This window comes from Hemitrygon akajei, chromosome 4 (genome assembly GCF_048418815.1).
Source record: "Hemitrygon akajei chromosome 4, sHemAka1.3, whole genome shotgun sequence".
Classification (NCBI taxonomy): domain Eukaryota; kingdom Metazoa; phylum Chordata; class Chondrichthyes; order Myliobatiformes; family Dasyatidae; genus Hemitrygon; species Hemitrygon akajei.
In genome coordinates this window covers 163,525,513-163,539,461 of record NC_133127.1, presented here as the reverse complement: position 1 = coordinate 163,539,461, position 13,949 = coordinate 163,525,513, and the positions used below count along the sequence as shown (strand labels likewise).

At 39.3% G+C, this 13,949-nt stretch overlaps 1 protein-coding gene across 1 annotated transcript in view; it reads right to left on the bottom strand.

Moving 5' to 3' along the window:
* The window catches only part of b3glcta (beta 3-glucosyltransferase a), a 185,844-nt gene extending 178,766 nt beyond the window's left edge, over positions 1 to 7,078 (bottom strand). The window contains exons 1-2 of the mRNA XM_073043851.1: positions 6,949 to 7,078; positions 1,803 to 1,855 (exon numbers count right to left, since the gene is read on the bottom strand). Of these exons, the coding sequence (XP_072899952.1) occupies positions 1,803 to 1,855; positions 6,949 to 7,006 (111 nt within the window). The 5' untranslated portion in view covers positions 7,007 to 7,078. The remainder of the gene's footprint in view (positions 1 to 1,802; positions 1,856 to 6,948) is intronic.
* Between the last annotated feature and the right edge of the window lie 6,871 nt (positions 7,079 to 13,949).

Here is a 13,949-nt window from a genome sequence, read left to right as displayed (position 1 = left end):
TTATGAAGGACCCCATGCACCCCTCATACAGACTCTTCTCCCTCCTGCCATCTGGGAAAAGGCACCAAAGCATTCGGGCTCTCACGACCAGACTATGTAACAGTTTCTTCCTCCAAGCTATCAGACTCCTCAATATCCAGAGCCTGGACTGACACCAACTTACTGCCCTTTACTGTGCCTATTGTCTTGTTTATTATTTATTGTAATGCCTGCACTGTTTTGTGCACTTTATGCAGTCCTGGGTAGGTCTGTAGTCTAGTGTAGTTTTTTTTTTCTGTGTTGTTTTTACGTAGTTCAGTGTAGTTTTTGTACTGTTTCATGTAGCACCATGGTCCTGAAAAATGTTGTCTCATTTTTACTGTGTACTGTACCAGCAGTTATGGTCGAAATGACAATAAAAAATGACTTGACTTGACCTTAAAGATAGAATAAATAAATTCATGTTGTCAACAAAAAGATTTTGGGCACTCAATTAATACAATTTCCACTACTTGATTTTTGTTTAGAATTTACCATGATCACAGATCATTGATCCTTTCCACACAGAAGGAACAGTTCACTCAAAGTAATCATGCTGAACATCAACCAGTTTGGTACAGAATCAGAATCAGGTTTATTATCACCGGCATGTGTTGTGAAATTTATTAACTTAGCAGCAGCAGTTCATGCAATATATAATATAGAAGAAAAAAATAATAAGTAAATCAATTACACTATACATTTATTGAATAGATTAAAAATTGTGCAAAAAACAGAAATAATATATGTATTAAAAAACTAAGGTAGTGTTCATGGGTTCAATGTCCATTTAGGAATCAGATGGCAGAGGGGTAGAAGCTGTTCTTGAATCGCTGAGTGTGTGCCTTCAGGCTTCTGTATCTCCTACCTGATGGTAACAATGAGAAAAGGGCATGCCCTGGGTGCTGGATGTCCTTAATACTGGATGCTACCTTTCTGAGACACCACTCCTTGAAGATGTCCTGGCTATTTTGTAGGCTTGTATCCAAGATGGAGCCAATTAAAGTTACAACCCTCTGCAGCTTCTTTCGGTCCTGTGCAGTAGCCCCTCCGTACCAGACAGTGATGCAGCCTGTCAGAATGCTCTCCACAGTACATCTATAGAAGTTTTTGAGTGCATCTGTTGACATACCAAATCTCTTCAAACTCCAAATGAGTTGCCTGTCTTGCCTTCTTTATTAACTGCATCGATATGTTGGGACCAGGTTAGATCCTCAGAGACCTTAACATCCAGGAACTTGAAACTGCTCACTCTCCACTTCTGATCTCTCTCTGAGGATCGGTATGTCATGTTCCTTCATCTTACCCTTCCTGAAGTCCACAATCAGTTCTTTCGTCTTACTGACGTTGAGTACAAAATAGTTTAATGCAAAAAGTTGCTGATGACTAAGCAGTTAACAGCCATTCTGCAAAACTCATGATATTGTACATATACTTTCCTGCACACCTACATACAACCTCTCCGAAAACAATTATTTCTGAATAGTAGCATACAGGGGTTCAAGGAAAATTGTTAAATGTTATGACAGATTTTTTCAGAGTATACTTCTCCAATTGTCCAAACGATATTAGATATGACTAAACTATAACACTGTTTAGGAGAAAAATAATTGCACTCTCATTCCTTTAATATGTAAGAGCTGAAAAATTACAATTATCAAATTGACAAATACATGTGATAGAGCAAACCTTGCACAATTTATAAATATAGTCATGCTTTAATTATATCTGTTAATTGTTTTGCATATTTGGAAATGTGCCATTAATATGCAATGAGGTCATACCTGCGATGTGTCATGTTCCTTTGCAATTGCCAAGGTGAAACTGGAAAACAACACTAAAATAATAATAAAAAGGTTATATAGAATAGAATCCACATTGGGCTTACAAAGTAAATTACATTATTACATTTACCGGATTAGATGGTGGGAAATGGTACCTGAAGTAAAAACATTATACTGTATAAAACTTTAAAACATTAGATGAGGAGCTATGGAAATGATCCTTAAATAAAATAAAATAATTTGAAATCTGATTCCCCAGCCTTTTCCCATTATTATTTTACTTAAATATTATTAGGAGAGTTATAATCACATGTCATTTGACATAGTAATATTGTTGAATGTGTTTTACTTCAGTGTGAAAGCTGTCTGACTGAGGTTATTGAAAGTCTCTGCAAACGCTGGAAATGTGAAATTTAAAAAAAAGAATTTTGGAAATATTCAACTAGGCAAGATCTGCAGATGAGGAAAAATACCATGCTTGACCGCCTTTCATGTGATGAAAGGTCATCAACCAAAGATGCTATGTGTTTTTCTCTCTCCAAAGATCCTACCTGATCTACTATAATATTCCCAACATCCTGTCCTTCTTTAATAATTGGATTTATGAGCTCCAACTGGAGAAGCTTTCAAAATGGTCTATTTCTGTTGGGTTGCAGTGAAGTCAATCAAGCACCTGTGATCTTTAATAGCTGAAGCATATCTTTGAAGGACATATATTGGTTAAATTACTGGACAAGAAATCCAAGAGTGTAAGTGCCACTTCGGTAGCTGGAGAATTTAAATGTAATTAGATAAAAAATAATGGAACTTAAATATTAAAGGCTAGTCTCAACAATGTTGACTGTAAAATTAGTGGACCATTCTAAAAATACTGTATGCCACATACTACCCTGAGAATAATTTTCTTACTGTGAATGCCTGCAAGAAAATTAACCTCAGGGTTGTATATAATTTAATAATAAATTTAATTTGAACTTTGAAATATGTGCAATAAAATGCCTCGGAGAAGGAAATCTCCCACCCATACCAGAGAATGAGCACACCTTGCCTTTGAAATAATTCTGCTAAACCACTATATTGAAGCAGAGCAGAGTGAAACTGGATAGAATACCCGACATTGATCTAAAGTTAAACATAGTATTTTAGTTCCTGTGTTGATGATAGAACAGCACAGATTCATTGTAAATTAAAGATATAGATTGATCAAAGCTGCTGGACATGTAATAAGAGTGTCAAGTGAATAAAGACAGTAGCAAATGTCAGAATAGGGCAGTGAAACATATTTCAATGGTAGAAATATAAATCTGTGTTACAAAACACTGTTAAAACAGAATGAGTTAAAACTAGTAACATTAATTTTAAGTGATGTTCCAGTCTTTTAAGCTAGTAGAGAGAAAGGTAATCTTTAAATAACAGTCTCAGAAGGACACCACTCAGTTGTTAACAGCTCTAAGATTTAAATTTCTGCCTTGAAATCATTATGCATGCACAGTAGAAAATGCAAATAAATAAAGCCACCAGAATACAACTGAAACTGCATTAATAAGTGACAGCCAAATCTGTAAATCTAAACAGAGAACTGCAGCAATTTTAAACCAGATGATAGGTTACAGAAGGTATAACGTTTACATGAAATTTTACAAATGCTTGTTGGTGAACAAAGTGAGCAGATGTCAAAAGGAAGGAGAATTGTGTACAATTTATGCATATATTTCAAAGCCTTGGCTAGTTTTTACCTCTATTATTAGAAGATAAGAATTATAACAACAAAAGAAGGCTGTATACTACAGCATATAATGTCCGGTTCTCTGTTTAAAAGTAAAATATTATTCTAAGGATAATGAGGGGCAGTTGAGAAGTCACAAAGGATCTTCTACCATTTTTCCAGCTGGTCCAGACCCCAATGCAAACTTTAATAGTCTTACTCACTGTCCACTACACTGCCAATCTTCTACAAATTTTTTGATTCAGTTTGCCACATTATCATCCAAGTTATTTATATGTATGACAAAAACAAAGGACTTAGGACATATTATACAAATATTTTTGCATTATTTTTAAAAACCAGAAAGAACACAGGTGGCTTTCATTCAATTAAAATCTCATTGTTACTCAATGTTTATTCCACATATGACTTTGCTAAATAGAATCAGCATCCATTCTCCAGACTTGTTCAGATGATATGGTTCAGATCATTTCAACATTTTGCAATTTTTGTTGAAAAAAATTCCTGAAATTACCCCAAAATTTCATTTTACCTTATTTATAAATTAATTATAAAGGCTATTTTAAAACATACACCCACTTTTTAACTTATTGTTTATATCTCCTCTTAGAATTGTTTGGCTTCCCTCAAAATTAACAATTATGCTCACAAATTTCCAAATATGTTTCTTTTTAATGATCATATTCAAAAGTGTATTAAAAACAATTAATTCCTCTGTAAAATGGACACAAAATATTTGGCAAACTAGTTTAATTTATATTATAGTTTCATCACAGAACAGCAGTCATTTTAGTTCCTCTGATCAAAACAGTGTTCCATAAAATTACAGTAAGATGCTTCTTCCATCATTTAGAAGACCAACCATAAAGTTTTATAAGTTAGGAAAACCATTAAAGCAGGAAATACATACAGTTAGGGTTTCTCTAGTTGTTATACTTCTTTGGTTGCAAGGTGCCTCATAGCATTTTAAGTTATGAAATGCATTATATACTGTAAATGCAAACTTCTTTCTTTAACTCACAGATGTAATTTTTCACCCTGCTATGGCCCATATTATTAATTTCCTCTTTGGTCAAGTTTATTAATAATTGGACTGTTTCAATAAAGCGGGTGGAGAAATGCTACATAATCCTCTTTTATGCTTTGGTGAGAAGAACCATGTCAGATGTAGCTTTTGGCAGAAACATGTCATGGCCTAATATAAGGGTCAAGTGCACAGTGCTCTCTAATGTCAGGAGAATTAATAACACACTGGTGGAGAGTGAAATAACCTAAGGAGGACCTGTCTATCTATTAGAGGATCTATATACCTATTGAAACAGACTTTACTCAGCTACCATGACTAACACACATGGTGTATTGTGATCTCCCTGTAGAACACTTCTGCACAATACAGGCCCTGAGGCTGCACTAAATACCCCTAAGATTTAATATTTCCTTCATTTTGTTTTGATTATGCCATTCAAATGCAAGAAAGATAAAACAAGAGTGGGAAACAGATTTCACATCCATATAGGAAACTCCTATACCTCATCTGCAAAGTATCATGTTTTTTTATTGACTACAGTCCCGCTTTCAATACTATTATTCCAAGCAAAATCATCACCCGACTCCAGATCCTGGGAGTTAATATCTCCCTCTGCAATTGGCTCCTTGGCTTTCCAACCAAAAGACTGCAATCAGTAAGGATAGGCACCAATATCTCCACTACGATTATTTTCAACACTGATGCTCCACAAGGTTGGGTCCTCAGCCCCTATTCCACTCCCTGTGCACTCATTACTGCGTAGCAAGACTGTGCTCCAAGTCCATCCACACTTGATACCACTGTGGTGGGCCACAACTTAAATAACGATGAGTGGAAGTACAGGAAGGAGATGGAGAGCTTAGGGACATGTATCATGACAAGAACCTTTCCCTTGACCAAAGGCTGATCATTGACTTCAGCACATTCTGCTGTCTACAGCACTGATGTTGAGGTTGAGAGCTTCACGTTGCTAGGTGTGGACATCACCAATAGCCTGTCCTGGTCCAACCACATTAATGTCACAGCCAAGAAAATTCACTAACACCTCTACTTCCTCAGGAGGCTACAGAAATTTGGCATGACCCCATTGACTCCTACCAATTTTTATCAATGCACCACAGAAAACATTGTCTGAATGTATAACAGCTTGGTATGGCAACTGCTGTGTGTGTGACAGCAAGAAACTGCAGAGCTGTGTGCACATCACAGGAACCAGGCTCCCCTTCATGGACTCTTTATATTTCTCACTGTCTCAGTAAAGCAGCCAGCTGAATCAAAGACAACCTCCAACCCAGGCATCCTCTCTTCTCCCTTCTCCCATGGACCTTTATTCTAGCTCAATGTGCTGTGTAATGATTCGATCTGTATAAACAGTATGCAAGACAAGCTTTTCACTGCATCTTGGTACCCAATCGCTCAAATATAGCAATAAAAATCATGCATTAAAAGTTGTGTGTGTCTTGTGGCCCACAAACTTCTTAATAGACAGTAGATTCAATCACTCCTACAAGTACATAACACTCTAAAAGAGTTCAGAGACCAGCTGTGGACCAAGTTACGCTTACAGTGCACTACCAAACTGAATCGAATAGGGGCAGAGTGGCAAAACATCGGTACATTGTGTGAGATTGTTGATTGCAAATGGCGAGTTTGATGCCGATTGTGCAAATTTTTAATTCCCAAAAGTATTACAAGAAACTCACTTCTACAAATGTATTTCAATTTTTTTCAGTGATACCGTGCTTCATGTCGATCTGAAGGCAGATATGACTTAATGGAATTCAAATGTAAATAATGACCTCAAAATCTACTTGTTACTTAAAAAAACCGCTTAAAAACTAAGTTTATAAAGCGCCCAGCAAAACAGTTATTGTTTCACCTTTAGCTCTTACTAAACTCTATAATATGCATTCACGTTATAAAACAAAAATGTTCGCAATATTTCATCAACTGAAGATTATTTAACATTTGGGGCAGGAACCACAGTTGAAGGGTTTCCAATACTGTTAACCAGCGATTACAGTAACACTGCACCGGGCGCAGTCAATGGTGCGACTAACACCATAAACTGGACCAGGGTCATGCTGATGTCCTCGTTTAACCCGTTTTCTCCATTGCTTTGGTTTTCAGGCCCCGAACAAGAGAGAGGGGTGGGGGTGGGAGTGGGAAATGCCCAAGTCTCAAACCCACCCTCGGAGGCTGGACTCAGGCCTCGGTGCTAACAGCCACATCCTGGGGCCCAATAAATCAGCTGAAGTTTGATTCCTTAAAACTGCAGCAATGCATTCCAGCCTCCTGATGTTTCATAAAAATGGATTACAGTCGCTCAGTCTCTGCGATTTCCTTTATTATATACATCCGTTCAGCTGTTTTGCACCAAAGGCGGCACTTACGGAGGACAACGGCGAACTGTGCACGTACAGCCAGCGGCAGACAACTATCTGTAAGCATCTCCGGCAACAAGCAGTGTTGAAACAGCAATTAGTATGGAGAGCGTCCACGATTTCAGTAACCCGCCACCAGCGGGTCACGGCTAATCTACAAACCAAAGCATAACAGCGCCCTCAAGAGTCTGAGCAATCGGGCCTACACACTGCATTCAATGACAATTATATTTTACATCAATATATCTATATAAATTATACATTAGCAGATAAAATATGGTTACTTCACAATTCCCTTGCTTAAGGCACTTCACCTGGAAAACTAACTCCAAAATAACACTGTGTGCTTGTACACATGGTAACCCCTGCTCAAGTAGCTCCTTGGAATTCCAAGTCCACTGAATCAAAGGTTGTGAATCTATAGTTTATTTTATTTATTGATTTTAGAATTTGGCCTTATTAGGTCTGCCATCATGTGTGGATCTGTAGAAGAGGTGAAATTCATTGCGGTGAAGTATGTGCACTCAATGCCAGTGAGACCAAGGAATTTCTTGTGGATTTCAAGAAGGGGAAGTTGGGAGATCACACATCTGTCCTCATCAAGGGGCCAACAGTGGAAAGCGTGAGCAGCATCAGGTTCCTGCGTGTCAATATCTCAGAGGATCTATCCTGGGTTGAAAATATTGATGCAATCGTGAAGAAAGCATGCCAGTGGGTATACTTCATTACGAGTTTGAGGAGATGTGGTATGTCACCAAAGGCTCTAGCAAGTTTCTACAGATATACTATGGAGAGCATTCTGACTGGTTGCATCACAAATATGGAGGCTCCAGTGCATAGGACTGGAAAAAGCTGCAAAGGGTTGTAGACTCAGCAAGCTCCATCATGGGCAATCGCCTCCCCACCATCGAGGACATCTTCAAAAGGCAGCACCTCAAGAAGGTGTCATCCATTATTGGGACCTTCGCCATCCAAGACTTGCCCTCTTCTCATTACTACCATCAGGGAGGAAGATTAAGAGCTTGAAGATGCACACTCTACATTTAGGATCAGCTTCTTCCCCTCCACCATCAGATTTCTGAGTGGTCCATGAACAGTAGCTCATTATTTTGCTGTCTTTTTGTTCTATTTATTTATTATTGTAACTTACAATATTTTTATATAATTGGAAAGTACTGCTGCAGCAAAACAACAAATTTCCTTACATATGTCAGTGATAATAAACCCGATTCTCATTCTAACTTTGATTTTTCGAATGCAGATTATCAGTGACAAAGCTTGCACTTACTGTCCATTTCTAGTTACTGCAGAAGGCTGTGAGTGCTGCCTTCTGGGCTCACAGGTAAATTTGCTGCAACTGTGTGGCCTCATCAGGGTGGTTCTGTTGGGGTGTCCTAGACCTGAATCATTAGTTGTTACTCTTTCCCAGATGTTGATGACCTTGGTGGGCTTTGTTTCAGTTTTCTGTTTGTATTTGAGATTACCAGCTTCTAAAGTTTTTTTTTACTTTTCATTAAGAATTATTTAGGTTTGCAGTTCAGGTCAGATGTGGCCTGACAAGGTAAGGAGAGAAATGATGTAGCCTGTCTAATATGGCTGACTGTATTAACAAGTTTTAATGCTGAAGGTGTTGACCTGGGAGAGAACTATGTTGGTCAGCTCACCCTTTCAGGAAATTTGTAATTTGTACAATTTTGTAGAAACACCATACAATCATAAAGACATAGAGCACAGAAACAGGCCCTGGGGGCCAATTTGTCCATAACACCAAGACTCCCATCTAAACTAGTTCCATTTGCTTACATTTGGCCAAATCCCTTTAAACCTGTCAGTTTCTGCAACAACCCCTTCCTCTGGCAACTCCTCTTCTCTTTCACCTTGAACCAATACCATCTGTTTCTTAATTTCCCCAACCCTGAGAAAATGACTGCACATTCACCCTCATTATTTTATATACCTCTGTAAGATCAATCCTCATTCGGATTCAGATTTATTTATCACATGTACATAGAAACATACAGTGAAACATTATTTGTGTTAACAACCAGCACACCTAAGGGTGTGCTACAGTTAGCCCACAAGTGTCATAACACATTCCAGCACCAACATACCTTGCACAGAGTGCTCAGCAGAACAACACAGAGCACAACAAAACAGACACAACAAGCAACAAAATAACAAAATATTTCTCCCTGCCACATACATGGACAATCCTCTGCCTCCACACTCCAGGGTTCGAACATCGGGTTTCAACTTCCAGACTTCTAAACAACCTTTGGACTTCGATCTTTGATATTGACCCTGAACTAGCCAATGACAGGACCCTGAGCTCCTGCTTTGAACTTTGAGTCTCCTTGTGTCTCCTGCTCACCCAAATATCTGATCCTGGGATCCAGTGACCTGGATAAAACTGATGTCCTTCATCACCTGACCATGCTGGCCTTCAAGAGAGGAGCAGATGCCAGATAACCTACGTCCCCATGTCCACATTGCTGGACTACAAACACGGAGTGCAGAGTAGAGTCATGACCTCCATCTTCTCCACATCTCTGTCACTGAATCCTAATCTGACTTCTAACTTACTCACAGTCCTGTGCCTAGACACTAACCTGATCCCTAACTCCCCTTTCTACTCCAAAACCATCTCTATGATCTTAAAAGAACAACTAAGTCTGAGCCACAATCTTGAGAGACTGCAGTGCAACTCCATCTTGACCATAATTCTGCTATGTTTCAGTGAAAAAAATCCCTCTGTTCATAACTCAATTCCTCAAGTCCCAGCAGCATGTTTGTAAATCTCCTCTGCACCCTTCCCAGCTTAATGGCATCTTTCTTGTAGCAAGGTGACCAAAATTGAACATAATATTCCTAATGCCACCTCAGCAATGTCTTGTACAACTTCTATACTTAATGTCTTGACTGATAAAGGCAGTGAGCCAAAAGCCTTCATCACCACACTGTCTACCTGTGACGCCTTTTCAGGGAACCATGTTGTCACGGTCCGGTCCGTGGACGCCTCATTTTCTTTTAATTCCCTTTTCCCCGTGTTTTACCAGGCTCCTTGATTGAGGAACCTGATTCTCATCCGAACCGGCAGCATATAAACTCCGGCTTATATCTACTCAGGGCGGGACTGTCACCTCAGCCAGTGTGGTAATGCACGTTCTGGGCCGCCAAGAATGGTGGATTCTAAATTGCTTCAGTGCCTAGGGTTTCTTTGCGAATTCTGTCTCTTCGTGTCCAGCTAAATAATTGCCGGCAGTTTGCCGCTACTCCGAGTCAAGATACAAATTGTCTGTTGTTGTCTGGTTTTGTCGTCTTCATGTCCAGCTAAGTGGTTGCCAGCCATTTGCCACTTCATGTGCTACTCCATGTCAAGATACGAACTGTCTGTCGTTGTTTGGTTTTGTCATCTCGTGTCCAGCTGAGTATTGCCGGCCGTTTACCGCTACTCCGAGTCAAGATACGAATTGTGTGTGCTATATTTTAAGTTCTGTTCCCGCGCCGGTTGCCTGTGTTAATTTCCCCCTGTGTTAATAGGAGTAGAGCATTCCGCCTTCTGTTCTTTCCCGGCCACGCTCATCCCCTGGTCCACATTCCAGCTCTGCATAAGTCCCGCCACTAAACACCAGAGTCTTACTGTAGAGACCCAGATTCGATCTCTGGTCCAGCTTCGCTCACTCCTTGGCTCCCCTCAGCCTAATCTCACTTCCCAGCCTTCCTTGCAACTATTAATAAACACACTTCTGTTAACGCTACCTATGTGTTGGTGTCCTACACCTGGGTTCGCTTCCAATGCCCTTGTAACATATGTACTCCTAGATCCCTCTGTTTAACAGCACTCCCCAGGGCCCTACCATTTACTGTGAAAGTCCTACACTCTTTTGTTTTCGCAGTAGTAGTATTTTTCAGTGCCCTGAAATGCTTGAGACCCTGTAGACCAGGAGTACATTGGAGGATAGGGATCACTGCTACCAGATAGACCATATATTTTGTGCCAAGCCTGGGGTCTTGATCTTCAAATATCTTTTCCCTCGATGGATGATTAATGTTATGTTAAAAACAGCTCTGAATTTTAGACTATACAAATTACATATCTATTTTTCTATTTTACTTTGCTTGTTGACCTACATTTCTCCTAAGCAAGTTGAAATGCCATCGAACTGAAACATTGGATCTCTTTCTTACTCCACATTTGATAACATGCTACACATTTTCATCTTCTTATTTATTGCTTTTAAGAGGTAAGCTATTTCAAGATAGCACACAACATGTTATATGTGATCTAAAGACTACTTTGACAATTATTAGGCATATCTAAAATAGCATTCAGCAACATTATTTCTGTCTCACTTAAATTAATTTAGTTCTACTTAGGACATAAGCAACTTTCTGAATGAAAGAAGTCTGACTGATTTTGCATCATTTTACTTCCAAATTAATTTGATAAATTTGCATATAGATTATTACAGAAATAAAGCTGGTTTGCAGAACAGCTATTATCTTGTTTACACAGCTGGTTAAATAAATCAAGCAGACATTTATATGGATAATGTTTTACCTCCATTGAGATATGCCAAACATTTTCTTTATTCACTGAATGCCATCAGGAAAGAGGTACAAGAGCCTTGCGACCCACATCACCAGGTTTAGGAATAGTCATTACCCTTCATCCATCAGACTCTTAAATTGGAGGAGATAACTTACTCAACTTCACTCACCCCAACACTGAACTGCTCCCACAACCTATGGACTCACTTTCAAGGATTCTTCATCTCATATTGTCAATATTTATTGATTTTTATTTGTTATTATTATTACTTTGATTGTAATTCTTTCTTTTTGTATTTGCATAGTTTGGTGTCATTTGCACATTGGTTGTTTGTCTTATTGTGTGCTGTGTTTCATTGAATCTATTGTTTTTTTTTTGCATTTACTCTGAATGCCCACAAGAAAATGAATCTCAGGATACTACATGGTGACATATATGTACTTTAAAATAAACTTACTTTGAACTTTAAGAGGGTTGCACGAGACTAGGAGATTAAAAAGCGAGAAGTATGATTACAATTGTATTGTGTACTGGTAATGCCAACTCTGAAGTACTGTGCAATTTTGGTGCTTTACTTCCGAAATAAAGATATAATGGCACTGTAGGTAGTTCTGTAGGCCAATTCCTGGGATGAGAAGATTATCACAACATAAACAGACAGTGCATCAGATCTAAAGTCTTTGGAATTTAGAAGAATGAGTGGCAGTCTTACTCTAACATTATAAGAACCTAAGGGATTGAAACAGGGCAGAGCTTGAGACTTTTCCAACAGTGAGAAATGAAGGACATAGATACAAGTTTATAGGATGGTTGCTTGAGATTGAAATACATGACTGTAACAGATACATGTTTGAATTGACATCACTTTGATCTCTGCAAAGAAGTCCTGGTAACACATTGTAGGGTATAATTTTCCATTATAAGTAAGGAGATTAATAATGACTGTAATATTGTAACTACTGTGCTGATAAAAATAAAAACCTATGCTATATAATACCTATTCCATATAAGGGAAGATTGTACCATATAGCTGCATTGATAACTACATTTAATAGATAGTAATTTGCCTCAAGCTTCTCTTAAACTTGTTCTGAACAGTGGGTATTTGAGGCTGTGAGATGGTGTGCTTTAGAACTGTATAGCACAGAAACAGATCTGTCTATGCTGATTATCATGCCTATCTATCATCCTGTTTGTTTGCATTAATTCTATATCTCTCTATGCACTGCTTGTTTAGTAGCTGTTTAGATGCCTTGTTACTGTTTCTGCCTCTACCTCCTCTTCTGACAGGTGCTGGCAAGTGGCTGAAGGATGTTTTGTGCCAAATGAGGAAAATTCAATTGAGATCAAGCAGTTCAGAACCACTTCCCTCCTCAACGTCGAAGGAAAATTCTTCTCCGCTGTTCTAGCAAGAAGGATGACATCATACATGGTAGAAAACCAATACAAAAGGGAGGGATTCTTGGATTTCCAGGATGTGTGGAACACACAAGTGTTATATCCCAGCTGTTAAAGGAGGCCAAGTCAACCAAAGGGAACCTGATGGTTGTGTGGTTGGATTTAGTCAATGCCTATGGTTCAGTAGCGCACAAGCTCATCGAGACAGCACTGAAACACTACCATATCCTGGAGAAGGTCACCAAGATCCTAGCAAGCTATTTCAAGGGGATTCACCTAAGGTTCAGCGTGCAGGACTACGTAACATCATGGCAGCAAGTAGAGAAGGGCATTGTGACTGGCTGCACTATATCCATAGTCCTCTTCGTCATGGCCATTAATCTACTTATAGAGGCGGGGAAAAGAGAGACCAGAGGGCCAAAGACAACCAATATCAGGCAGCCGCCAAGCAGAGGATTTATGGATGACCTTCCAGTTACAACCACAACACGTATCCAGGCCGGGTGGGTACTCCAGGCAATGGACGAGACTGCCACATGGGCGCGAATGAAATTTAAACCTGCCAAATCAAGGTGTTTGGTGATAAAGAAAGGCCAACTTACCCAGAAGTTCACCTTGAAGATCCAGGATGAAGAAATTCCGTCTATCATAGGAAACCGCATCAAGTGCCTAGGGAAATGGTATGATGACAGCCTGAAGGATGTCAACAACAGCAGACGCCTGGAGCAACAAACAACAAAGTCTGGTAAAGATCGACAAATCAGGTTTACCAGGAAAGTTTAAGAGGTGGATCTTCCAACATGGGCTCCTACCCAGACTAATGAGACCAATGATGCTCTATGGTATCGCCCTGTCAACGATCGAGGGCATGGAGAGGATGATTAACAGGTATCTGAGAAGGTGGTTAGGAGTACCGCAGTGCTTTTCTTCAACAGGGCTCTACAGCAAGTCAGCCAGGCTCCGGTTGCCCCTCTCCTCAGTTGTAGAGGAATTTAAGGCAGGGAAAGCATCTCATCATGACCCTCAAAGACTCCAAGGATGACAAGGTCAGTGAAGCAGG